At 41.6% G+C, this 27041-nt stretch overlaps 1 protein-coding gene across 1 annotated transcript in view; it reads left to right on the forward strand.

Moving 5' to 3' along the window:
- The window catches only part of LOC133572578 (calsyntenin-2-like), an 839649-nt gene that overhangs the window by 708678 nt on the left and 103930 nt on the right, over positions 1-27041 (forward strand). The window contains exon 9 of the mRNA XM_061925391.2: positions 3032-3194. Within this exon, the coding sequence (XP_061781375.2) occupies positions 3032-3194 (163 nt within the window). The remainder of the gene's footprint in view (positions 1-3031; positions 3195-27041) is intronic.

Below are 27041 nucleotides of genomic sequence, written 5' to 3' on the forward strand. Positions count from 1 at the left end.
ATCATTTTTTGTTCACTGGCGTGTGGTTTGGACATGTCTTCTTCGTTGGTTGTCCTGCAATTTGATTGGATGAATGCTGTGTGATGAAAACAAAGTAGATCTAATTTGATTGGCTGTTGTACTGAGAGCACACCAGCTGACACACGCAACGCTGATAGACAAGTACACAATGAAAAATACGGAGCGCTCCCGAATAACTTTTTCATCTTTGGGTTTTGGGGAAAGTAGCAAGTCATGTCAAGTCATGTCAATTCAAAAGGCTCAAGTCCAAGTGAAGTCACAAGTCATTGATGTTAAAGTCTAAGTCGAGTTGCAAGTCTTTTTACATTTTGTCAAGTCGAGTCTAAAGTCATCAAATTCATGACTCGAGTCTGACTCGAGTCCAAGTCATGTGACTCGAGTCCACACCTCTGGTAATAGGCGGATAAGTTGTTATAATTTGGTTAAAATACTCATTATTTCTTGGCCTTGGTATTGGGTAGACTGGCAGAAGGTTGCGTGTCATTTCTTCTCTGTTAAGCAGAGATAATTGTCCTGTAGTCGTTTAGAAGAAAACAACCTCATTAGCATACCTCATTTGGCGGAATAAATGTTTGAGAAACATTCATATTGCATATGTTGTGTATTGTCAGATACATACCTATTTTCATCTAAACTATTCAAAAACAATGGACACACTATTATGGATGGGCACCTTTCACATTTGAACTGATGCGCTACCAATTTTCTAGTACCTGTGAATCAATACCAGTACCAATTTTCGGTACTTTTGTGTTTTTGTGTTTATAAATGTAAATGTGTTTAATGATAAAATCCCAGGGGCAGCACGGTGGAAGAGGGGTTAGTGCGTCTGCCTCACAATACGAAGTTGCTGAGTAGTCTGGGGTTCAATCCCAGGCTCCGGATCTTTCTGTGTGGAGTTTGCATGTTCTCCCCGTGACTGCGTGGGTTCCCTCCGGGTACTCCGGCTTCCCCCACCTCCAAAGACATGCACCTGGGGATAGGTTGATTGGCAACACTAAATTGGCCCTAGTGTGTGAATGTGAGTGTGAATGTTGTCTGTCTATCAGTGTTGGCCCTGCGATGAGGTGGCGACTTGTCCAGGGTGTACCCCGCCTTCCGCCCGATTGTAGCTGAGATAGGCTCCAGCGCCCCCCGTGACCCCAAAAGGGAATAAGCGGTAAAAAATGGATGGATGGATGGATAAAATCCCATTTTTGATTCAAAATGTAACAGTGAGTAGTAAATGATCATGATAACTGTACTGTCTAGTTATATCTTGATTTCTTAGACTCCTTTCGGTGTCTCATTTGCAAGTATAGTAGATTTTATAGACATTAGATGGCAGTAGTGTATAGACTACAACAGAGTCGTGTATAGAGTACGGCCAACCCGATTCCAGGCGATCTCCTCACTGATTGGTCAAACAAAATACTAAATTGTCAGATCATGACGATATTAAGTCACATACATGTCAGTGGCAAACAAGTTTTTTATGAAAATAATAATTTATTGTTTCCCTTCTTATAGTGACTATGAGATATCTCATGCTGCTTAAAGGGGAACATTATCACAATTTCAGAAGGGTTAAAACCATTAAAAATCAGTTCCCAGTGGCTTATTTTATTTTTCGAAGTTTTTTTCAAACTTTTACCCATCACGCAATATCCCTAAAAGAAGCTTCAAAGTGCCTGATTTTAACCATCGTTATATACACCCGTCCATTTTCCTGTGACGTCACACAGTGATGCCAATACAAACAAACAGCAAGGTATAGCGACATTAGCTCGGATTCAGACTCGGATTTCAGCGGCTTAACACTGTCTGATAAGATAATTACTAACAACTATGAACTAGGTTTACAGCATATGAAATACATTTGGCAACAACATGCACTTTGAGAGTGCAGACAGCCCAATTCAGGCACGCTAAGAACATATATTTTTCCACGATTTCAGCACTCAGGTTAACCATACCTAAATAGACACAAAATACTGCATTACACAAGACTACCCGAAAGTACTCGAATGATTGAAAAAAATAAATGTTTTTAAGCTACATTTTTGGTAAACACAGTTTATGTATAATAATTTACGTAAAACCGCGAGTAATGAATAAAGTTTTCATCAATTAATATATTCTGTAGACATACCCTCATCCGCTCTCTTTTCCTGAAAGCTGATCTGTCCAGTTTTGGAGTTGATGTCAGCAGGGAAGCTAGGGTCGATATTCTTCTCTTGATCATCTTCGGTGGCATAAGGGACGGTGTGAGCCAAGACATCCAGGGGGTTTAGCTCGCTCATCTGCGGGAACAAACTGCCGCCATTGCTTGCCGTGCTACCGAGGTCCTTTGTCCCTGGATAGCTCACACACTCCGGCAGATTCAATGGGGGTCTGGCGGCAGATTTCTTTGACTCTATCATTGGAAATGCATCTGCTTTGAGTGTCGCAGGATATCCACACATTCTTGCCATCTCTGTCGTAGCATAGCTTTCGTCGGTAAAGTGTGCGGAACAAACGACTGACCATTTCGTCGGCTTTCCCCACAGCCTCGTATTTTGAACAAATTTCGGCCAATTTCTTGCCACTTTCGCATCTATGGGCCACTGGTGCAACTTGAATCCGTCCCTGTTCGTGTTGTTACACCCTCCGACAACACACCGACGAAAGTGAGAAAATGGCGGATTGCTTCCCGATGTGACGTCACAACGAGAGCGAATAATAGAAAGGCGTTTAATTCGCCAAAATTCACCCATTTAGAGTTCGGAAATCGGTTAAAAAAATATATGGTCTTTTTTCTGCAACATCAAGGTATATATTGACGCTTACATAGGTCTGGTGATAATGTTCCCCTTTAACATAAACAGAGATAGTGAATCGGACATTGAATTATTAAGGTGGTTTGGTGTGTATTCTGTCATTTCCATGCTTTGCGTGCAAATTAGTGGACTTTCCTAAAGTTTAACGTTGAAACGTTGCAAATTGTCTTCCGCTTTTACTACAATTGATCAATATATTTCCTCTCTGCTAGATCTGTGACAAGGAGTGGCATTACTACGTCATCAATGTAGAGTTCCCAGCGGTGACACTATATGTGGATGGAGTGACCTATGACCCCTACCTGGTGACTGACGACTGGCCCATTCACCCGTCGGAGATCGACATGCAGCTGACAGTCGGTGCCTGCTGGCAAGGTAATCATAACAGCTGGCGCTTCCCTTTAAATGCAATAATGGCTTGCCTTGTAGTACGGAAAAGAGAATGTCTGCCTTTGCTGTGCTGACACCATTTTATAAATCCATCCATCCATCTCCTTCCACTTATCCGAGGTCGGGTCGCGGGGGCAGCAGCCTAAGCAGAGATCCCCAGCCACTTCGTCCAGCTCCTCTCGGGTGTCCCGAGGTGTTCCCAGGCCAGCTGGGACACATTGTCAATTTATATGTACAGTGTATATATATATATATATATATATATATATATATATATATATATATATATATATATATATATATATATATATGTATATATATATATATATATATACACATACAGTGTGACCCCAAAATTTCACTGTGGGACCCCATTCTTATGTCTTGATGGGGTCCCTGGGACCCCATTTTGAAAATTCCTAGCGCCAACACTGATGGAGTATTGGTGCGTGCAAAACAGCAGCAGGCGGCTGTGGCCTGCGGGCCGGTTCTAATACTAATCAAATATCATCCCGGGGGCCGTAGGTAATCCATTCGCGGGTCAGATCTGGCCCGTTAGCCTTGACTTTGACACATAAGGCCTAATGGCTTTAAAAGTAAAAGGCACTTTACATACACCAATTATTTATTCTCATTTTTACTTAGAAATTCAGTTGTCTGTCCAACATTGCCTGTATGTGAAGCAATGGAATAAAATGTGAAATGTTGATTAAAGCAGTGTTTTTCAACCACTGTGCCGCGGCACACTAGTGTGCCGTGAGATACAGTCTGGTGTGCCATGGCAGATAACCCTATCTAGGTTAAAAATATTTTTTGCAAACCAGTAATTATAATCTGCAAATTATGTGTCTGTCTAGAGCTCGGCAGAGTAACCATGCTATTCTCCTCAATTTTAGTAGGTGGAAGCTGGTAGCTAATTGCTTTGTAGATGTCGGGAACACTGGCTTGTCGTGATCACAATATGCAGACGACAGCGGGAGGCAGTGTGCAGGTAAAAAGGTATCTAATGCTTAAGCCAAAAATAAACAAAAGGCAAGTGCCGCTAAGAAAAGGCATTGAAGCTTAGGGATGGCTATGCAGAACAAAACTAAAATTGGTGACCACAGATGAAGCACTAGCTGTCCAAAGTCAGGACCCAGGGTGGACCACTCATCTGTGCATCAGTTGGGGACGTCTCTGCGCTGCTGACCTGTCTCCGCTCAAGATGATCTCCTGCTTGCCCCTCTATGGACTGGAGTATCACAATATCATGCTAGATCCACTCGACGTCCATTGCACCGGTCCCCTCCAAGGTTTCTCATTGTCATCCCATTGGGTTGAGGTTTTTTCTTGCCCTGATGTGGGATCTGAGCCGGCCGGGGATGTCGTTGTGGCTTGTGAAGCCCTTTGAGACACTTGTGATTTAGGGCTACCGTATTTTCCGCACTATAAGGCGCACCGGATTATTAGCCGCACCTTCAATGAATTACATATTTCATAACTTTGTCCACCAATAAGCCGCCCCGGATTATAAGCCGCGCCTACGCTGCGCTAAAGGGAATGTCAAAAAAACAGTCAGACAGTTCAGTCAAACTTTAATAATATATTGAAAACCAGCGTTCTAACAACTCTGTCCCAAAATGTACGCAAATGTGCAATCACAAACATAGTAAAATTCAAAATGGTGTAGAGCAATAGCAACATAATGTTGCTCGAACGTTAATGTCACAACACACAAAATAAACATAGCGCTCACCTTCTGAAGTTATTCTTCATTCGTAAATCCTTCGAATTCTTCGTCTTCGGTGTCCGAATTGAAAAGTTGCGCAAGCGTGGGATCCAAAATGGCCGGTTCCGTCTCGTCGAAGTCATCGGAGTCAGTGTCGCTGTTGTTGTCCAGTAGTTCTGTGAATCCTGCCTTCCGGAAAGCTCGGACCACAGTTGTGACCGAAATATCTGCCCAGGCATTTACGATCCACTGGCAAATGTTGGCGTATGTCGTCCGGCGCTGTCTGCCCGTCTTAGTGAAGGTGTGTTCGCCTTCGGTCATCCATTGTTCCCACGCCGTTCGCAGTCGTGATTTGAATGCCCTGTTGACACCAATATCCAGCGGTTGGAGTTCTTTGGTTAATCCACCCGGAATGACGGCGAGTGTTGTATTTGTGTGCTTCACTTGTTTTTTGACACCATCTGTGATGTGGGCGCGCATAGAGTCGTATATCAACATGGACGGAGCTGTGTGAAAAAAGCCACCCGGCCTCTTCGCGTAAACTTAAACTTACCTTAACCACTCGCTCATCTTTTCTTCATCCATCCCTTCGAGTTAGCTTTTATGATGACGCCGGCTGGAAAGGTCTCTTTTGGCAAGGTCTTCCTTTTGAATATCACCATGGGTGGAAGTTAGCATGGCAAGCTAGAACCACAGTGAAGGATGACTTCTCATTCCCTGTGGTGCGAATATTCACCGTACGTGCTCCCGTTCCACAGTGCGGTTCACAGGAATATCAGTTGCTGTGAAATACGGTAGTAATCCGTGTGCGGATGGAGAGATTGCGTCTTTTTATGAACCGGATCCTTGTCGCTTAGTAGGAGCCATTTTGTGGTCTTTACAGATGTAAACAGGAAATGAAACGTACGGTGATATCCGCGCGTTTTTTCTTCTTCTTCCGGGGGCGGGTGGTTGCTTACAGTAGAAGAAGAAGCGCTTCCTGTTCTATGGGGGCGGGTGCTTTCCTTGGCGGTTGCTTGCGTAGAAGAAGAAGCGCTTCCTGTTCTACCGGGAAAAAAGATGGCGGCTGTTTACCGAAGTTGCGAGATCGAAACTTTATGAAAATGAATCGTAATAAAGCGCACCGGGTTATAAGGCGCACTGTCAGCTTTTGAGAAAATGTGTGGTTTTTAGGTGCGCCTTATAGTGCGGAAAATACGGTATATAAATAAACTTTGATTGATTGATTGAAAACTGAACTGGCGACAAAGTAAACAGAATGCTGGACGACAGCAAAGACTTACTGTGGAGCAGAGACGGCGTCCACAAAGTACATCCGTACATGACATGACAATCAACAATGTCCACACACAAAAAAAGATAGCAACAACTGAAATATTCTTGATTGCTAAAACCAAGCAGGTGCGGGAAATAGCGCTCGAAGGAAGACATGAAACTGCAACAGGAAAATACCAAAAAACAGGAAAAGCCACCAAAATAGGAGCGCAAGACAATGCACGGGAGCACAACCAAAAAACTCAAAATAAGTCACGACATGAAGTGACAGGTGGTGACAGTACATCTACTTTGAGTCAAGAGCTATAGTGATGCATGGTTGCTTATGGTTTAAATTCATATCCAACAACTGAGACAACGACTTTTTATTGTCTACTGAGTTTCATTTCTTAACGATTTCTGCTGGGTGGTGTTCCCCCGGATTTTTTCAATGGAAAAAAATGCGCCTTCGCTCAAAAAAGGTTGAAAAACAGAATTAAAGACTGAAATGAGAGTCAAAGTGAAACGAGATACTTGCGGCAGAAATACCTTTCTTTCACATGAGAGCATGCACAAAGACATGGGGAACGTGTTATTTGGCCTTGGTGAATAGTGCAATTACAGAGGACACTTAGTATGTCTTTGACAAATGATTGAACCCGTCAGAATAAAGTCGGACGATTAAATTGCCCCTTAAATGGCTGCCACTAATTGCACCGGGGTAGGGTAAAGGGCATGAGCACTGTTGCTGTGATAGCCCAAATGAGGCCGCTCAGTTATGCTTCACCTCTGATAAAAGACTCAAGATGCGTTTTGTGCAGGAGCAGGTCATCCCTGTGTTACTTTCATCTCTGGCATTGACCCCCCCTCCTCTCATCCTCGTCCCCTCCCACTTATGTGATTGAACACTGCGGGCCTTTTGAAGGATTAAAAGGCCCTTGAATAGAAAAGGGGAGAGAAAGAGACCATTTGTGCTCGACTAGCTCAGGGTTAAGCCTCAGTAAGTAGTTGTAAAGCAATGCTGAAATCTTTACCAAAAGGCATTAGCCTGCACAGATTGCCTATTTAAAGCGCTGGGTGTTCGTTTAAGGCGGTGACAGGGATAAGCTTGTTTAGTGCCTAACTAACACTTATAGCTTCAAATATTGGTCCATTTCCAGCAAAAATGAAATCGAGAGCCCGGCAGTGGATAGTCATATACATCAAATGGACAAAAGTATTTAGGACACATGGCACACAACAATACTGAACTCCATCCATTGAACACTGTCTAGACCAGGGGTGCTCAATACGTCGATCGCGATCTACCAGTCGATCGCAAAGGTAGTATTGGTAGATCGCATTACATTATTAAAAAAAAAAAAAAAAAAAATTTTTTTTTTTTGTTTTTTTTTGTTTTTTTTTGTGTCCTGTCCAGCTTCTCAGGCAAATCATATAGTTGATGTAGATGCCCATGTCGGCTATTCAGATTTACTTTACAAAAGAGAAGTGTAGGATACTTCTCTTGTTGCTTTATTTGTATTTGACTTTATTAAATGTATTTATATTATCATTTAGTGCAGCCGGGCCGGAGCAGGAGGGGATAGAAAGAGAAAAAAAAAGAAGACAGAGGGGGAAATTGTGGGGACAAGAGGGGGATTAGGCAGAGAGACAAAAACAACAACAGCAAACAACAACAACAACAACAATAGAGCAACATCAGCAAATACGACATGTACAAATATGATGGTAAAAGTAATAGCAAATAAGCAGTTAGCGAAAAATAAAAAATAATACAGAAATGACAATGAGCATTATTACACTACAAATGGATCAATACAAATACCAATAGAAATAGCGCTATTAATAATGAACAATACCAATAATTTACCTTTATTATCAACAATACAGTTGTTTAAATGCAACAATACATATACGTAATGATAACTTGAGATACGAAAGAATGCAGAAAAATGGAAGGGGAGAAAGAGAAGCAACCTACATTAACCTTGTAGATTGTTATAGTCACAATAGGTTAAGCTTTGTCAGTGTGCCGTGTGTTACACCCAGTTTACCCTAGGGCAGGGGGTGCTCATTACGTCGATCGCGAGCTACCGGTCGATCTCGGAGGGTGTGTCAGTCGATCACCAGCCAGGCATTAAAAAAATAGTCCTAAAAATGAGCGATCATAAATCTTCACAATGACGTCATTTTCGTCACTTGATTGACATTCACGGCACCCGAGGGTCTTCTGAGATGACACTGGCTGCTGCCAGCTCATTAAAATTACCGACTGGAAGGCGAGAAACACTTTATTTCAACAGACTCTGGCGCCGTACCTGTCGTCAAAACTCCAAAGACCGACTGCACAGTTGCATAGTTGCGCTAACAAAATAGGAGTCTCAGAAAGCTGGCGTGCACAAGCTAGCAAGCTACGGAGTTTGCCGACAATGTATTTCTTGTAAAGTGTATACAAAGGAGTACGGAAGCTGGACAAATAGGATGCCAAAAACCAACCACTTTCATGTGGTATTGGACAGAAAGGAGGACTTTTTTTCTCCTCCATTCGAAAATGCGGACCTTATCAGCACCACTGTCTGATTCCTATCAATGCAAGTCATCAGAATCAGGTAATACACCAACTTATATTCTTGTCTTCATGAAAGAAAGGAATCTATATGTGTTAAACATGCTTGTATTATTTTTAAACACCTTTAACTTGTTAACAATATTAACTATATGTATTAAACATTCTTGTATTATCATTAAACACCTTTAATTTTTTTAACAATATTAACTATGTGTTAAACATGCTTGTATTATCATTAAACACCTTTAACTTGTTAACAATATTAACTATATGTATTAAACATACTTGTATTATCATTAAACACCTTTAATTTATTAACAATATTAACTATATGTGTTAAACATGCTTGCATTATCATTAAACACCTCTAACTTGTTAACAAAAACATATATTTCATAAATAAGTAAATATAAATGATATATATGAATGAGGTAGATCCCCACGACTTGATCAATTGAAAAGTAGCTCGCCTGCAGAAAAAGTGTGAGCACCCCTGGTCTAGACACTGCAAAAAGTCAGTGTTCAAAAACAAGAAAAAAAAAAAAGAAAAAATTGTGGTATTTTATTTGAACTAAGGAAAATTATCTGCCAATAGAACAACAAAATTTGGCTTGTCAAGACTTTCCAAAACAAGTAAAATCAACTAACTTCAATGAACCCAAAAATACCTTAAAATAAGTATATTCTCACTGATAACAAGTGCACTTTTCTTGGTAGAAAAAAAAGAGAGATCTTTTTGCTCAATATGTTGAAAAATGTTCTTAAAGGGGAACATTATCACAATTTCAGAAGGGTTAAAACCATTAAAAATCAGTTCCCAGTGGCTTATTATATTTTTCGAAGTTTTTTTCAAAATTTTACCCATCATGCAATATCCCTAAAAAAAAGCTTCAAAGTGCCTGATTTTAACCATCGTTATAAACACCCGTCCATTTTCCTGTGACGTCACATAGTGAAGCCAACACAAACAAACATGGCGGAAAGAACAGCAAGCTATAGCGACATTAGCTCGGATTCAGACTCGGATTTCAGCGGCTTAAGCGATTCAACAGATTACGAATGTATTGAAACGGATGGTTGTAGTGTGGAGGCAGGTAGCGAAAACGAAATTGAAGAAGAAACTGAAGCTATTGAGCCATATCGGTTTGAACCGTATGCAAGCGAAACCGACGAAAACGACACGACAGCCAGCGACACGGGAGAAAGCGAGGACGAATTCGGCGATCGCCTTCTAACCAACGATTGGTATGTGTTTGTTTGGCATTATAGGAAACTAACAACTACGAACTAGGTTTACATCATATGAAATACATTTGGCAATAACATGCACTTTGAGAGTGCAGACAGCCCAATTTTCATCAATTAATATATTCTGTAGACATACCCTCATCCGCGCTCTTTTCCTGAAAGCTGATCTGTCCCGTTTTGGAGTTGATGTCAGCAGGCCAGGGAAGCTAGGGTCGATATTCTTCTCTTGATCATCTTCGGTGGCATAAGGGACGGTGTGAGCCAAGACATCCAGGGGGTTTAGCTCGCTCGTCTGCGGGAACAAACTGCCGCTATTGCTTGCCGTCCCTGAATTGCTCACACACTCCGGCAGATTCAATGGGGGTCTGGCGGCAGATTTCTTTGACTTTATCGTTGGAAATGCATCTGCTTTGAGTGTCGCAGGATATCCACAAATTCTTGCCATCTCTGTCGTAGCATAGCTTTCGTCGGTAAAGTGTGCGGAACAAACGTCCAATTTCTTGCCACTTTGGCATCTTTGGGCCACTGGTGCAACTTGAATCCGTCCCTGTTCGTGTTGTTACACCCTCCGACAACACACCGACGAGGCATGATGTCTCCAAGGTACGGAAAACAGTCGAAAAAACGGAAAATAACAGAGCTGATTTGACTCGGTGTTTGAGAAAATGGCGGATTGCTTCCCGATGTTACGTCACATTGTGACGTCATCGCTCCGAGAGCGAATATTAGAAAGGCGTTTAATTCGCCAAAATTCACCCATTTAGAGTTCGGAAATCGGTTAAAAAGATATATGGTCTTTTTTCTGCAACATCAAGGTATATATTGACGCTTACATAGGTGATAATGTTCCCCTTTAAATTATGTAAATGCTAGTGCCATTATCTTGACATAATGATATGCGCTTGGCATTACATTTCTTGAAACCAGCAAACTTATACTAAAAACTAATGTATTGTTCTTAATGGAAAGGCAACAAGGCAACCGCTTGTTACTCTCGGGGTCTCCTAGCCGCTCAGGCAAATCATATGGTCTAAAAATGCATTTTCCCATCGATGACATGACATCATCGCGCCAAGTGCGTGCTATTAGTGCGCATATATACAGCCTGGCCCTCGGCCAAAATTGTAATTGTGAAGAATGTATCTGAATGTGCATGAACTATTTCTGTTCGAAATGGTTAGAAATGTCACATGTCAAATGTTTAAATATTAACTGTCAGTTTACTGTACTGTGCCAACTGTACTACTATATGAGTACTTATGTTCTATTGTTTCATGGAAAATAAAACAGCAAAGTCAATTTGGCTGACATCTGTTTTAATTATGAGACCCAATTGTGTCAAAGTCATGATTTCTTTTTCATGCTTGAAATAAGACATTTTTACTTTGAAAAAGCAGTTTTATATTTGTGAGTGTTGATGACACAGCTTTGCAACTGTTGATATTCTAGTTTCAAGCATTTTTTACTCAATATAGGTCATAACATCTCAGCAACAAGCTGTAATATCTTACTGAGATAATTTAGGACCAAAACACTTCAATCAATCAATCAATCTTTATTTATATAGCCCTAAATCACAAGTGTCTCAAAGGGCTGCACAAGCCACAACGACATCCTCGGTACAAAGCCCACATACGGGCAAGGAAAAACTCACCCCAGTGGGACGTCGATGTGAATGACTATGAGAAACCTTGGAGAGGACCGCATATGTGGGTAACCCCCCCCCCTCTAGGGGAGACCGAAAGCAATGGATGTCGAGTGGGTCTGACATAATATTGTGAGAGTCCAGTCCATAGTGGATCCAACATAATAGTAAGAGTCCAGTCCATAGTGGGGCCAGCAGGACACCATCCCGAGCGGAGACGGGTCAGCAGCGTAGAGATGTTCCCAGCCGATGCACAGGCGAGCGGTCCACCCCGGGTCCCGACTCTGGACAGCCAGCACTTCATCCATGGCCACCGGACCTGTGCCCCCCCCCCCCTCAAGGAAAAGGGGAGCAGAGGAGAAAAGAAAAGAAACGGCAGATCAACTGGTCCAACAGGGGGGCTATTTAAAGGCTAGAGTATACAAATGAGTTTTAAGATGGGACTTAAATGCTTCTACTGAGGTAGCATCTCTAATTGTTACCGGGAGGGCATTCCATAGTACTGGAGCCCGAATAGAAAACGCTCTATAGCCCGCAGACTTTTTTTGGGCTCTGGGAATCACTAAAACAAGTAAAACACTCAAACATAAAATCTGCTTAGTGAGAAGAATTATTTTGTCAGACAGAAAATAAGCAAATATCACCCTTATTTGAGATATTTAATCTTACTTAGATTTCAGTTTTTGCAGTGCAGATTCAGGGTAATAGCAAAATGTAGCCCAAGCCTATTCAACTAAATTGTTTTCAGGGCCACATTTCCAGAAAACTAAAGACCGGGGGGCCAGACTTCTCCCTTCACTATTACCGTATTTTTTGGACCATAGAGTGCACCGGATAATAAGGCGCATTAAAGGATCATGTTCTGATTTTTTTTTGTCTACATATAAACACTTATTTGTGGTCTACAGCAGTGTGTTTCAACCTTTTTTGAGCCAAGGCACATTTTTTTCATTGAAAAAATGCGGAGGCACACCACCAGCAGAAAACATTAAAAAATGAAACTCAGCAGCCAATATTGACAATAAAAAGTCGTTCTTGCAATTGTTGGATATGAATTCAAACCATAACCAACCATGCATCACTATAGCTCTTGTCTCAAAGTAGGTGTACTATCACGACCTGTCACATCACGCCGTGACTTATTTGTAGTCGTTGGGTGTTTTCCTGCTTGTAGTGTTTTAGTTCTTGTCTTGCGCTCCTATTTTGTTGTTGATTGTCATGTCATGTACGGATGTACTTTGTGGATGCCGTCTGCTCCACACGCTGTAAGTCTTTGCTGTCGTCCAGCATTCTGTTTTTGTTTACTTTGCAGCCAGTTCAATTTTAGTTTCGTTTTGCATAGCCATCCCTAAGCTTCAATGCCTTTTCTTAGGGGCACTTGCCTTTTGTTTATTTTTTGTTTAAGCATTAGATACCTATACCTGCACACTGCCTCCCACATATTGTGATCATGACAAACCATGTTACCGACATCTACAAAGCAATTAGCTACCTGCTGCCACCTACTGATATGCCCAGCTCTAGACAGTACAGACACACTTATAATTACTGGTTTGCATAAAATATTTTTAACCCAATTAGGTGAAATTACATAATCTCCCACGGCACACCAGACAATATCTCACGGTACGCTACTGTGCCTGCTACAGTGGTTGAAAAACACTGGTCTGCATAACATGTAATTGTGGTTCTTTGGTCAAATTGCTGGATAGATTATGTTTTACTTCAAGTCGCTTTCTGACCGTCTCTTCAGGACGCGCCGTTTTGTGGGCGGTCATATTTACGTGGCTCCATTTTGACAGCGTCTTCACCCCGTCGTCTTTGTTGCGCCGGTAGTTTTTAGCGCATCCATAACGAGTCGACTGACGGATATAAGTTAGAACTGCACGCTACTTGATATTAGAATTGCCAACAGCGGAGGATGAATGCCCCACAAGAAGGAGATAGAGAAAAATAAGTAGCTTATTGACTACGGCGCGGGCTACAATGGTGGACGCGCGCATATTTTCGGATTTATGCAGATTCCAAATACGCATCAGCAGGAACCTATAGGTAAGAAAAGTTGTTTTTTCATGAGACAAAACGCCAGATAATGTCTCCTAATAGGTGCCATTTTGGGGTCTTTACACACACACACACCATAATAATACCAGAATGTTGAAGCACAGTACATCTGACTACGGTAGACATAATGCGCCGACAAGCCGGTACTTACCAAAGTCGTACAAAAATGTTTTGACAGATTTGATGTTGCTTGTTTACAGGTACTTATAAGATTTGTGTATTGGACAGGCCTGTAGTACACACGTAGCGCTTATGTGTGACTGCCATCTACTGGTCACACTTGTCATTACACCATGTAACAAATAAAATTGCTTCGAGGTCGGTAAGCACAACCAGAATTAACACGTACATAAGGCGCACTGTAGGTATTTGAGAAATGTTTAAGTGCGCCTTATAGTCCTAAAAATACAATAGTCTTATTTTGTATATTTCATAGAACCCGCGTCCTCTACGGTAGACATTAAGAGGGCTAGACATCATAATAAATATAGAATATATATGTATTTTTTAATGATATTTTTGTAACACTTTCACCATTAATTAGTTGCTTAATTAGTCATTATTAAGTACTTATTAATGCCTTAGTCTGTGTGGCCCTTACCCTCTAACCCAAACCCTAACCCTAACCCTAACCAAATAATTCTAAATTAAGTCTTTGTTACTTACAATATGTTCCCCTAGTGTCCAAATAACTCTTAATTAAGTCCTTGTTAATTAGAATATGTTCCCCATACTAAAGTGTTACCAATATTTGTAATTAGTTATTTCCAACTAATTCTCACTCTACCTCGTGACTTGTTTTTCCGTCAGTCTAGGCTCTAGTGTAGTTGCACACGCGTCATTTGCGTGCCCGTGTTTTGGGGCGTGCCAATTTGAATGGGGTGACCAGGAAACGTTGTGTCGATAAAAAGGACAAACTGACTACCAGCGAGGTCGTAAAAGAAAAGCAAGCCCAAACAAGCAACCTCACGGTCAAAACTAACCCAAAAACCGCAATCTGCGACTTATAAACTTTGCAAGTGACAATAGAAATAAACAAGTCTAAAGTAGCTTATAATAAGTGGACTTTGCAACACTTGTTCAGTTAGCAGCTAGAAACTCCGGTGATAATTCAACTTACAGCGACAGTGGATGATACTTTGGTCACGTGGTGAGAGCCACCTGCCAGGGCTTAGAAGCTACTTGCCGTTCAATATACATTTTTCTTTGTCCATTTCTGCTCACAATTCGATCCTGTGACTCAATATCAGCTGAAATGCCACTGCTTTTCCATCACTACGGTATGGACTGAAGCTCAATTAGAACGCACAATATTTGAGCGATTAAAAAATTAGGGTGCCATTAATTAACTCGTTATTGTTATTAACTTTGACAGCCCTAAAAATACAAAAATAAAATATATGTTTAAAACAAACCAGTTCGCATGTGGTGATGACATTTTAATTACTTTCCATGGTGTATTTTCACGGCTCATAACTTTTAACTGGCTAGTTAGCATTGCTTGACGTGAATATATGATGTTATAACCACAGATGTGATTATATCTTTCATATTTACACAATTAAACTTTGTGCACGGTGGAACAAGACTGTATCCTTTCAGTAGGATAATAATTAAATCGATATCAGAAAGCCACTCAGAGTTTAGAACATGCATTAAAGGCCTACTGAAATGCGATTTTCTTATTTAAACGGGGATAGCAGGTCCATTCTATGTGTCATACTTGATCATTTCGCGATATTGCCATATTTTTGCTGAAAGGATTTAGTAGAGAACATCGACGATAAAGTTCGCAACTTTTGGTCGCTGATAAAAAAGCCTTGCCTGTACCAGAAGTAGCAGACGAGTAGCATGACGTCAAAGGTTGTGGAGCTCCTCACATCTGCACATTGTTTACAATCATGGCCATCAGTAGCGAGAGCGATTCGGACCGAGAAAGCGACAATTTCCCCATTAATTTGAGCGAGGATGAAAGATTTGTGGATGAGGAAAGTGAGAGTGAAGGACTAGAGGGCAGTGGGAGCGATTCAGATAGGGAAGATGCTGTGAGAGGCGGGTGGGACCTGATATTCAGCTGGGAATGACTAAAACAGTAAATAAACACAAGACATATATATACTCTATTAGCCACAACACAACCAGGCTTATATTTAATATGCCACAAATTAATCCCGCATAACAAACACCTCCCCCCTCCCGTCCATATAACCCGCCAATATAACTCAAACACCTGCACAACACACTCAATCCCACAGCCCAAAGTACCGTTCACCTCCCCAAAGTTCATACAGCACATATATTTCCCCAAAGTTACGTACGTGACATGCACATAGCGGGACGCACGTACGGGCAAGCGATCAAATGTTTGGAAGCCGCAGCTGCATGCGTACTCACGGTACCGCGTCTGCGCATCCAACTCAAAGTCCTCCTGGTAAGAGTCTCTGTTGTCCCAGTTCTCCACAGGCCAATGGTAAAGCTTGACTGTCATCTTCCGGGAATGTAAACAATGAAACACCGGCTGTGTTATCCGGCACAACAGTCAAGGGGTGCATTCTACGGCGGGGGTGCATTATCCGGCACAACACCTGCCGCGATACACCGCTTCCCACTTACAGCTTTCTTCTTTGCTGTCTCCATTGTTCATTGAACAAATTGCAAAAGATTCACCAACACAGATGTCCAGAATACTGTGGAATTTTGCGATGAAAACAGACGACTTAATAGCTGGCCACCATGCTGTCCCAAAATGTCCTCTACAATCCGTGACGTCACGCGCAGGCGTCATCATACCGAGACGTTTTCAGCAGGATATTTTTGCGCGAAATTTAAAATTGCACTTTAGTAAGCTAACCCAGCCGTATTGGCATGTGTTGCAATGTTAAGATTTCATCATTGATATATAAACTATCAGACTGCATGGTCGGTAGTAGTGGGTTTCAGTAGGCCTTTAATCAGTTTTGCATACATGTGTATGTAAAATATATTTTTTTTTCATATGACTGTGATGAATATCATTTAGCACTGAGCCTGGCCTACTGAACTATATTGATATTGTTACAGTACAGGGGAAGAAGACGGCACAGACAGGAGGGATGTCGTTTTAGCTCTATTTATTTATCTATGTAACCCTTGAAGCTGGCTTCCCCTATCCCGGGTCCGTCAAGTCCTCGGTCTCCCTATGAAGTCTCTGCGTTGTGTATTGTATTTTTGTGTGCGTGGGAAGACGGAGAGAAAGACCAGGCAAGGAAGCATAGGATCTGGGTGGAGTCGTCTTTATCTCAAATCTTCACCTTTAGAAAAGACATGGAGTTGTCTCAAAATACAAAATATGTCACACTATTAACACTTTATATCTTAAAACACAATCAACTTCCCTCATCGTGACCAGTAATATACCCAGCAGGTAACGTGTGTGTGTGTGTGTGTGTGTGTGTGTGTGTGTGTGTGTGTGTGTGTGTGTGTGTGTGTGTGTGTGTGTGTGTGTGTGGTGTGGGTGTGGGTGTGTGTGTGTGCATGTGTGTGTGTGTGTGTGTGTGTGCGCGCATGTGTGCGTGCGTGCGTGTGCGCTCGTGTGTGTGTGCGCGTGCTTGTGCGTGCGTGCGTGTAAGCATAAATGACTGAGTGAGTGGATAATCAATTGAAAAGAGCCAAAACTGTTATGATCCGCTGCCCGGATCATATTTTTGTTTTTGTTTTCAAGTCACTTGTGTTTTTTCTGCACCTCTTGAGTTTGTTTCTGTTGCCATGACGGCAGATTATAGTCACCTGCCTCTGGTTAGTGTCCCGGACGCGCACCTGTTCCCCGGGCACTAATCAGAGGGCTATTTAGTTTACGCGCTGGCCTCATTCGGTCTGTTGGTTTTGTTTGCTCCTACGCAACAAGTTACGCTCCTAGTTTCGCTCCTAGTTTACATTTTTGATATTAGCATCTTTGCTACCCTCTTGTTTTCCGTGCCGTGGTGCACCGCGCAGCATTTTGTTCTGCATTCAGAATAAATCATTTATTCTCACCTGCAAGCCGCTTCCTGACATCCCTCTGCATCTTGAAAAGACGACCTCCGGCATCACAATGCCTCGAAGGCGTAACAAAAACATGTCCTAGCATAACATGCTTCTGGGCTAACACACACACTGGCATAAAACTTAACAAAATCCACAGTCTCTTCACAATTTACAAAACCCCCAACTTAATATAACTCTTAGCCATCATATTTTGTGAATAAATCAGTTTAATAGTGCCAAACAATAACTTTTTTTAATCTTTTAACTGAGGAGCCTGGTCCCTTCCTGCTTACCTTTAGAAAAGACATGGAGTTGTGACCTAAGATGGCCACAACCAACGAGGAAGAACATTCACAGACAACAGTGAACATACCACGCAGTGGCGCCCCCTGCAGGCTTCCCTAACAACTGTCCCAACCTTCTGAAAGAACTTCTACAGACTCCCCACATCAGTTCACCTCCTTACACCTATATACAACAAGAAATTAAGTGTGACTAATTGATGTATGTGTGCGACTCTGTGGAATTAAATGCTGAGTGTTACCCAGAAGTGTTGAACGAGGTGCGGAAGTCCAAGGGGGGCAAGACAAGCTCAGAGGTCCGTGAGACAGGCAGGAAGTTGGGGCAATAGCGAGGCTTCAAAGTCCGTGTCCAGGCGGGTGGTCGAGATCCAAGATGCAGCCAGGGAACCAGGGGGAACGCGGGGAAGAGAGACACACAGCTCATGACGTGGGAACGAAGATAGGCTGCAAGGTGGCGACAAGTGAGGAACACGAGACAAATGAACCCCGGGGGAGGGAGAAACACAGAGAGCAAAAGGGTGTATAGAGCTGGATAGATTCAGCTTACTGTACATGACAGGTCGCTACGTTCTGGCTCAGAATAGCAGGTTGCGCTGGTTTAAGAAGGCAGCTCTTCTCATCAGTGACAGGTGTGTTGATTGCTGATGATTGAATGCAGCTGCTTGTTGCAGCCGGCGTGGCGTGCGCCTGGAGGTGCGCCCAGATGAATGCGCACTAGTGTGCGCCCGGGCCGTGACAGATACACCAACCTTGAGTACAAATATATACGATACTATACTATACAGGTCCACCCCTGGCTAAATTGGAGCCGTAAGCAAAAATTCCCCATTTCAAAAATGTTTCACACTTTTTTACTCATGTAAAACAATTTTTATACTTTTTTAATCATTGAATTTTATTTGATGCATGTTTTGTACTAAGAAAAATGTATGGGAAAGAAAGTGTGGTGTGGCTCAGTTGGTAGAGTGCCCGTGCTAGCAGCTTGAGGGTTCCAGGTTTGATTCCAGTTTCCGCCATTATTGTCACTGTCGTCGTGTCCTTGGGCAAGACACTTTACCCTTCTTGCCGGTACCACCCACATTGGTTTAAATGTAGCTTAAATGTGGGTAATGGTTTCACTTTGAGTCTCGAGAGAGAAAAAAAGTGCAACATGAATATAATTCCCTTTGTTTCATGCAAAATAACACATTTATAATTAAAACAGAAATGTGTCTAAAAGCCGCTGGGCTTGTAACCAACATTCGCGCCACAGGGTTCTTTGAGAAAGACATGGGGAATTTGTCATCATATTCTTATCAATGATGGAGCAGGAAGGGGCTAGGAATTGCGGGAAATTAATAAGGTTTTGGAATAATTAATCACGATTTGATTTGATTTGATCTAAACTTAAATACTGAAAATGTCTCAAATCTGTTACAAAATACAAATGTACTGTTGTTTCAAGCATTTGGTCCCTGAGTGTATTAAAGGCCTACTGAAATGCGATTTTCTTATTCAAACGGGGATAGCAGGTCCATTCTATGTGTCATACTTGATCATTTCGCGATATTGCCATATTTTTGCTGAAAGGATTTAGTAGAGAACATCGACGATAAAGTTTGCAACTTTTGGTCGCTGATAAAAAAGCCTTGCCTGTACCGGAAGTAGCAGACGAGTAGCGTGACGTCACAGGTTGTGGAGCTCCTCACATCTGCACATTGTTTACAATCATGGCCACCAGCAGCGAGAGCGATTCGGACCGAGAAAGCGACGATTTCCCCATTAATTTGAGCGAGGATGAAAGATTCGTGGATGAGGAAAGTGAGAGTGAAGGACTAGAGGGCAGTGGGAGCGATTCAGATAGGGAAGATGCTGTGAGAGGCGGGTGGGACCTGATATTCAGCTGGGAATGACTAAAACAGTAAATAAACACAAGACATATATGTACTTTATTAGCCACAACACAACCAGGCTTATATTTAATATGCCACAAATTAATCCCGCATAACAAACACCTCCCCCCTCCCGTCCATATAACCCGCCAATACAACTCAAACACCTGCACAACACACTCAATCCCACAGCCCAAAGTACCGTTCACCTCCCCAAAGTTCATACAGCACATATATTTCCCCAAAGTACCCAAAGTTACGTATGTGACATGCACATAGCGGCACGCACGTACGGGCAAGCGATCAAATGTTTGGAAGCCGCAGCTGCATGCGTACTCACGGTCCAACTCAAAGTCCTCCTGGTAAGAGTCTCTGTTGTCCCAGTTCTCCACAAGCCAATGGTAAAGCTTGACTGTCATCTTTCGGGAATGTAAACAATGAAACACCGGCTGCGTTATCCGGCACAACACCTGCCGCAATACACCGCTTCCCACCTACAGCTTTCTTCTTTGCTGTCTCCATTGTTCATTGAGCAAATTGCAAAAGATTCCCCAACACAGATGTCTAGAATACTGGGGAATTTTGCGATGAAAACAGACGACTTAATAGCTGGCCACCATGCTGTCCCAAAATGTCCTCTACAATCCGTGACGTCACGCGCAGACGTCATCATACCGAGACGTTTTCAGCAGGATATGTCGCGCAAAATTTTAAATTGCACTTTACTAAGCAAACCCGGCCGTATTGGCATGTGTTGCCATGTTAAGATTTCATCATTGATGTATAAACTATCAGACTGCGTGGTCGGTAGTAGTGGGTTTCAGTAGGCCTTTAAAGAAAATATATCAGTGCAGTGCAGAGTTGCTTGGCAGATTTATTGTGTGTGTGGCCTGTAAACTGCACACTAAAAAATGTTGGGTTAAAAAATAACCCAATTTTAACCCAACTGCTGGTTCAGAAAAGGACGAACCCCTTATTTGAGTTATTTTAACTCAACATTTTGGGTTAATTTTTTGAACCCAACTTTTGCGTTGAATTATTTAATCAAAAAGTTGAGTTATGCTAACTCAATGTTTGTTGATTCATAACCCAACTATGGGGTTGCATTTATTTAACACAAAAGCTGAGTTAATGCTCACTACAAAGTTGGGTTATTCTAAACCCAACTATTGGGTACAGCAATTTAGCGCTCCTTGACCCAAGAGTTGGTTAAACATTATACATTTTATTGCTGTTTGTCTTCCTCCTTCCCAACTACTGATCAAAATTATTTTAATTCCATTAAAATATACTCAAAAGCAAGATATAAATGACTTTTTTTTACAAGAATTGCCGTGTATGGTCATAGTTGGGGTCGCATTTTACTGCGTGGATCGTTCTCCCAGGATGCAGACACGACTCCAGAGGCAAGGTGCAGGTAAGGAAATGATTTATTGTCCATAAATCATGCGGGATACAAACAAAAGAGCACCAGCGTGCCGATAGCACGGTATGCTAACGGAATAGCGAACAAGAAAAGCTTTGCTTGTAAACAGGCAAACAAAAAGGCGAAGCTTGGCTCAGGAATCAAATTAGTAGCCGTCGTAACTGTTGCGTGGAAGCAAATAAGAAAGCCAGACTGAGTGTGTCGAAAAGCAGGGAATAAGTAGCTCTCTGATTAATGCCCAGGAGCAGGTGAGTGTCCCGAACACTAATCAGAGGCAGGTGAAAACAATCTGCGGTCATGGCAACTAAAACGGAAACCCAGGGGGGGCTCAAAACAGGAACTGAGGGAGTCAAAAACTAAACAAACATGACGGATCATGACAATAGTAGTTCTATACAGCATGCTCAAATATTTCCATGTACATAAGATGTGTGATTGTAAATAATGTTAATGAGATTAATCCTTAATACTAGAAATGTCCGATAATATCGGGCTGCCGATATTATCGGCCAATAAATGCTTTAAAATGTAATATCGGAAATTATCGGTATCGGTTACAAAAAGTAAAATTTATGCATACTTGTTCAACAGGCATACAGGTCACACTGAGGGTGGCCGTATAAATAACTTTAACACTGTTACAAATATGCGCCACACTGTGAACCCACACCAAACAAGAATGACAAACACATTTCGGGAGAACATCCGCACCGTAACACAACATAAACACAACAGAACAAATACCCAGAACCCCTTGCAGCACTAACTCTTTCGAGACGCTACAATATACACCCCCCGCTAATCCCACCCACCCACCTCAACCCCGCCCACCTCAACCTCCTCATGCTCTCTCGGGGAGAGCATGTCCCAAATTCCAAGCTGCTGTTTTGAGGCATGTTAAAAAAAATAATGCACTTTGTGACTTCAATAATAAATATGGCAGTGTCATATTGGCATTTTTTTCCATAACTTGAGTTGATTTATTTTGGAAAACCTTGTTACATTGTTTAATGCATCCAGCGGGGCATCACAACAAAATTAGGCATAATAATGTGTTAATTCCTCGACTGTATATATCGGTATCGGTTGATATCGGAATCGGTAATTAAGAGTTGGACAATATCGGATATCGGCAAAAAAGCCATTTTAGGACATCTCTACTTAATACATTTCCCTTCAAGAAAAAAGTACCTTTTTAATAAAAAAAAGCCTTTTACCCAAAAATGCGTTACTCATTGAAAAACAACCCAAAAATGGTTTATAGTTTTGAAAACTCAGAAATTAAGTTAAAATATTACCCTTACAACCCAAAAAATGGATTGTTCTTTATAAAAATAACTCTAAAATTTAACCCAGCCCTCGCGACTCGTAAATTGGGTTATTAAAATAACCCTGCATTTTTTAGTGTGGATGTGTATGCTCATCATACAAACAGAATATCTCTCCTCACCTTTTTTTCGTCAACGTTCTATTCACACGCTGCAGGGCTGACTGCATCTTTACAGTAACAAGCAGACGGGAACAAGTGCTGATGGTTATTCCCGCTTTCGATAAATCACACTGCAGCCGTGTCCTTCCCACAAGTACTCTGAAGTAATGATCCCATTTGTAGCTCACCCAAGCCTCTCTGCTGTCAGATGTCACTCTTTTTAAAAAGATATAAATGAAGTGAGCAAAAAGTTCAGCGAGCGCTTAAATGATGCAAAGGGCATTGCAAAATAGCAGTCGGTGGAAAGTGGGACTTATCATTTAGTTCCTCAGCACCTCGGTCGTGCTCACAATCTCTGGGACCATTTATGTTCTTCTGTCTGGGGCCGACGCGATAACATCTGTCGAGGGGGTACGGAGTGGATCGTTATCCGGGAGTAGGCGGGAAGAGGCACTCAATTAATAACTGTGCTCTCAGAAGGAGCACAAAGTCGGCAAAAAGAGGTTGACTTGGTTTGGTGGACAGCTATTTGTAAAGAGAACTTGTGCAGATGCTTAATGATATCACTTTCTGTACCAGGAAAGTGCAGTTTAACGGGTTACCAACCACCACCTTAATAGCTTAGTAATGATAACATGAGCAGGAATTTAATTCATACACAGCATGTTTACCTTATTTTATGGACTGTAGAGCGCACCCACTAAATTTTAGAGGAAAAAATATTGATATCCATATATTAGCCGCACCGGACTATAAACCGCAGTTACGAAATAAGTTATTTACACAGAAAGATTGTGTAAATGTTTATTTGCAAACCCCGTTTCCATATGTGTTGGGAAATTGTGTTAGATGTAAATATAAACGGAATACAATGATTTGCAAATCATTTTCAACCCATATTCAGTTAAATGTGCTACAAAGACAACATATTTGATGTTCAAACTGATAAACATTTTTTTTTTGCAAACAGTCATTTACTTTAGAATTTGATGCCAGCGTGACAAAGAAGTTGGGAAAGGTGGCAATAAATACTGATAAAGTTGAGGAATGCTCATCAAACACTTATTTGGAACATCCCACAGGTGAACAGGCTATTTGGGAACAGGTGGGTGCCATGATTGGGTATAAAAGCAGATTCCATGAAATGCTCAGTCATTCACAAACAAGGATGGGGCGAGGGTCACCACTTTGTCAACAAATGCGTGAGCAAATTGTTGAACAGTTTAAGAAAAACCTTTCTCAACCAGCTATTGCAAAGAATTTAGAGATTTCACCATCTACGGTCCGTAATATCATCAAAGGGTTCAGAGAATCTGGAGAAATCACTGCACGTAAGCAGCTAAGCCTGTGACCTTCGATCCCTCAGGCTGTACTGCATCAACAAGTGACATCAGTGTGTAAAGGATATCACCACATGGGCTCAGGAACACTTCAGAAACCCACTGTCAGTAACTACAGTTGGTCGCTACATCTGTAAGTGCAAGTTAAAACTCTCCTATGCAAGGCCAAAACCGTTTATCAACAACACCCAGAAACGCTGTCGGCTTCGCTGGGCCTGAGCTCATCTAAGATGGACTGATACGAAGTGGAAAAGTGTTCTGTGGTCGTGTGACGAGTCCACATTTCAAATTGTTTTTGGAAACTGTGGACGTCGTGTCCTCTCGACCAAAGAGGAAAAGAACCATCCGGATTGTTATAGGCGCAAAGTTGAAAGCCAGCATCTGTGATGGTATGGGGGTGTATTAGTGCCCAAGACATGGGTAACTTACACATCTGTGAAGGCGCCATTAATGCTGAAAGGTACATACAGGTTTTGGAGCAACATATGTTGCCATCCAAGCAACGTTACCATCGACACCCCTGCTTATTTCAGCAAGACAATGTCAAGCCACGTGTTACATCAACGTGGCTTCATAGTAAAAGAGTGCGGGTACTAGACTGGCCTGCCTGTAGTCCAGACCTGTCTCCCATTGAAAATGTGTGGCGCATTATGAAGCCTAAAATACCACAACGGAGACCCCCCGGACTGTTGAACAACTTAAGCTGTACATCAAGCAAGAATGGCAAAGAATTCCACCTGAGAAGCTTAAAAAATGTGTCTCCTCAGTTCCCAAACGTTTACTGAGTGTTGTTAAAAGGAAAGGCCATGTAACACAGTGGTGAACATGCCCTTTCCCAACTACTTTGGCACGTGTTGCAGCCATGAAATTCAAAGTTAATTATTATTTGCAAAAAAAAATTAAGTTTATGAGTTTGAACATGAAATATCTTGTCTTTGTAGTGCATTCAATTGAATATGGGTTGAAAAGGATTTGCAAATCATTGTATTCTGTTTATATTTACATCTAACACAATTTCCCAACTCATATGGAAACAGGGTTTGTACATGCCTTAAATGTTTCCAAACGGTACCTGTAACACGGCAGTAAAACGTCTGATCAAACAAAACAGAAGTCACCGTCATAGACCCATTAGCTGTGGAAGCTAACTCTCCAATCAGCTAAACGACTCAAAAACTCCCCAGTGACGTTTTGGTGAATTTACTGAGGAATTTGTGAAAATGAAACAATACAAAAAGAGTGCCATTGTAAGTTAAAAATACTAACATAGACGTGTTAGCATACTGACTAATGATAACAACGCTAGCTTCATTATATTAAGACAGCATGTACAAATATGGATGAAAACACCCCTACAGACATCACACATGGGACGTTTTAAGTAAGTATGAATAGTTTTAGTTGTATTGTAAAACTTACAAACGTTGCTTGGAGTGATGAATGAAGAATCCATACATGTCGAAACGCTATGGACAACTAGTAGTTGGAAAGGCACTTCTACTTTCGGTTGAAAGCACTAAACAGAAGTAAATAATGTAGACGTTCAGCCCGCCTGCAGTGAGCGAACTCGTTCAAAAGATGGCGCCGTAGCACAAACAATAACACACCTTTTTTTAGTGTTTTATGAAAATCATTTGTTGAATACAAAACATTATCGCCATAATCCGTAAATGATCCGCACCATTTTATAAGCTGCAGAGTGCAAAGCGTAGGAAAAAAGTACCGGCTGCAAAATTAATCGTTTATTCCAATTAGAAAAAAATCCTTGATTTATATTACGTTGCTTCGATTACCGTGCAACTTATAAAAATGATGAAATCCGGACCTCGTGGAGTGCCCTGAATTTTGAATAGGTGGACATAGTGTAGTTTCCACACAGCAGACATGAGAGCGGTGGGTAGTGGGTGCCGTCATCTGTGTGGTGATATTTTTTGGGGGGGTTTTCTTTTGATTAATGCACATCATGTTAAAAGTACAATTCCAGTGTTGATGATGTGCATTTATTGGAAATAAAAAGAATGAAAGTTATGTGTTTATTTGAACTATTTTCTCTAATTCGCATTGAGGCTATGAAGTGTGTTTAATGCGATTAATCATTTCATTGAAAAAACTAATCGATAGATTACTCGAATACTAAAATAATTGATAGCTACAGCCCAAATGAAGAATAATCGCAGGTTTAACCGAGATACAAAATCTGTGAATTCTGAACATAATTATTTGAGTACACATATTAAATCATAAGAATAGAATTAATTAGCTTATTCAACCAACACATTTCAACAGAATACTGTTTGACTAAGTATCAGGCAGCAGGGTGGCAGTTCGATCTTTGGCTCAGATTTCTCTGTGTGGACTTAGCGCATTATCTGTGTTTGCACATATTTACCCCGAGGATGTCAATATCATCCCACAGTCATATACAGTTATTTCGAGACTAAATAGTCAACCCCTCCAAAATTTCCGTTTTTTCACAAAGAGTAGCGCAAATGTTGCCATGTTTTGAGGCTTTTTGTTTTTCAACAACATTGCATCAGCTTGTGATTTTACAAACGAGTTACCAAGAGAGATGTCGATAAATGCTTTAAAATGTAATATCGGAAATTATCGGTATCGGTTTTGTTGCGTTTGGACCAGTTGTTCCTCTCAGGGAATTCAAGTTGCTGGCCACTCCCAAGCTCTTTTATGACACGTAATGCTGAGTAGAAGAACCACCAGAGACAGAATAGGTATTTTGTAACTTTATTTCCAAAGCCTTGGAAATAGAATGAGACCAGTCCAGCATAGAACATTCAATCACGCAGCTAAGATGGTCTGCCCTAAAATATGGAAACCTTCTCTTCTATAAAGTGTCTCTCGCTCCCACCCTCGTTGTCTCTCTTTACAGCCCAAACACATGCCCATTGTCCTCCTCAGCTGGGCACAGGAACAGATAAGCAAAAGGAGTATCTGTCCTCCTTACATTCCTAAAGTC

The sequence above is a fragment of the Nerophis lumbriciformis genome, linkage group LG30 (assembly GCF_033978685.3).
Source record: "Nerophis lumbriciformis linkage group LG30, RoL_Nlum_v2.1, whole genome shotgun sequence".
In the NCBI taxonomy this organism is placed as follows: domain Eukaryota; kingdom Metazoa; phylum Chordata; class Actinopteri; order Syngnathiformes; family Syngnathidae; genus Nerophis; species Nerophis lumbriciformis.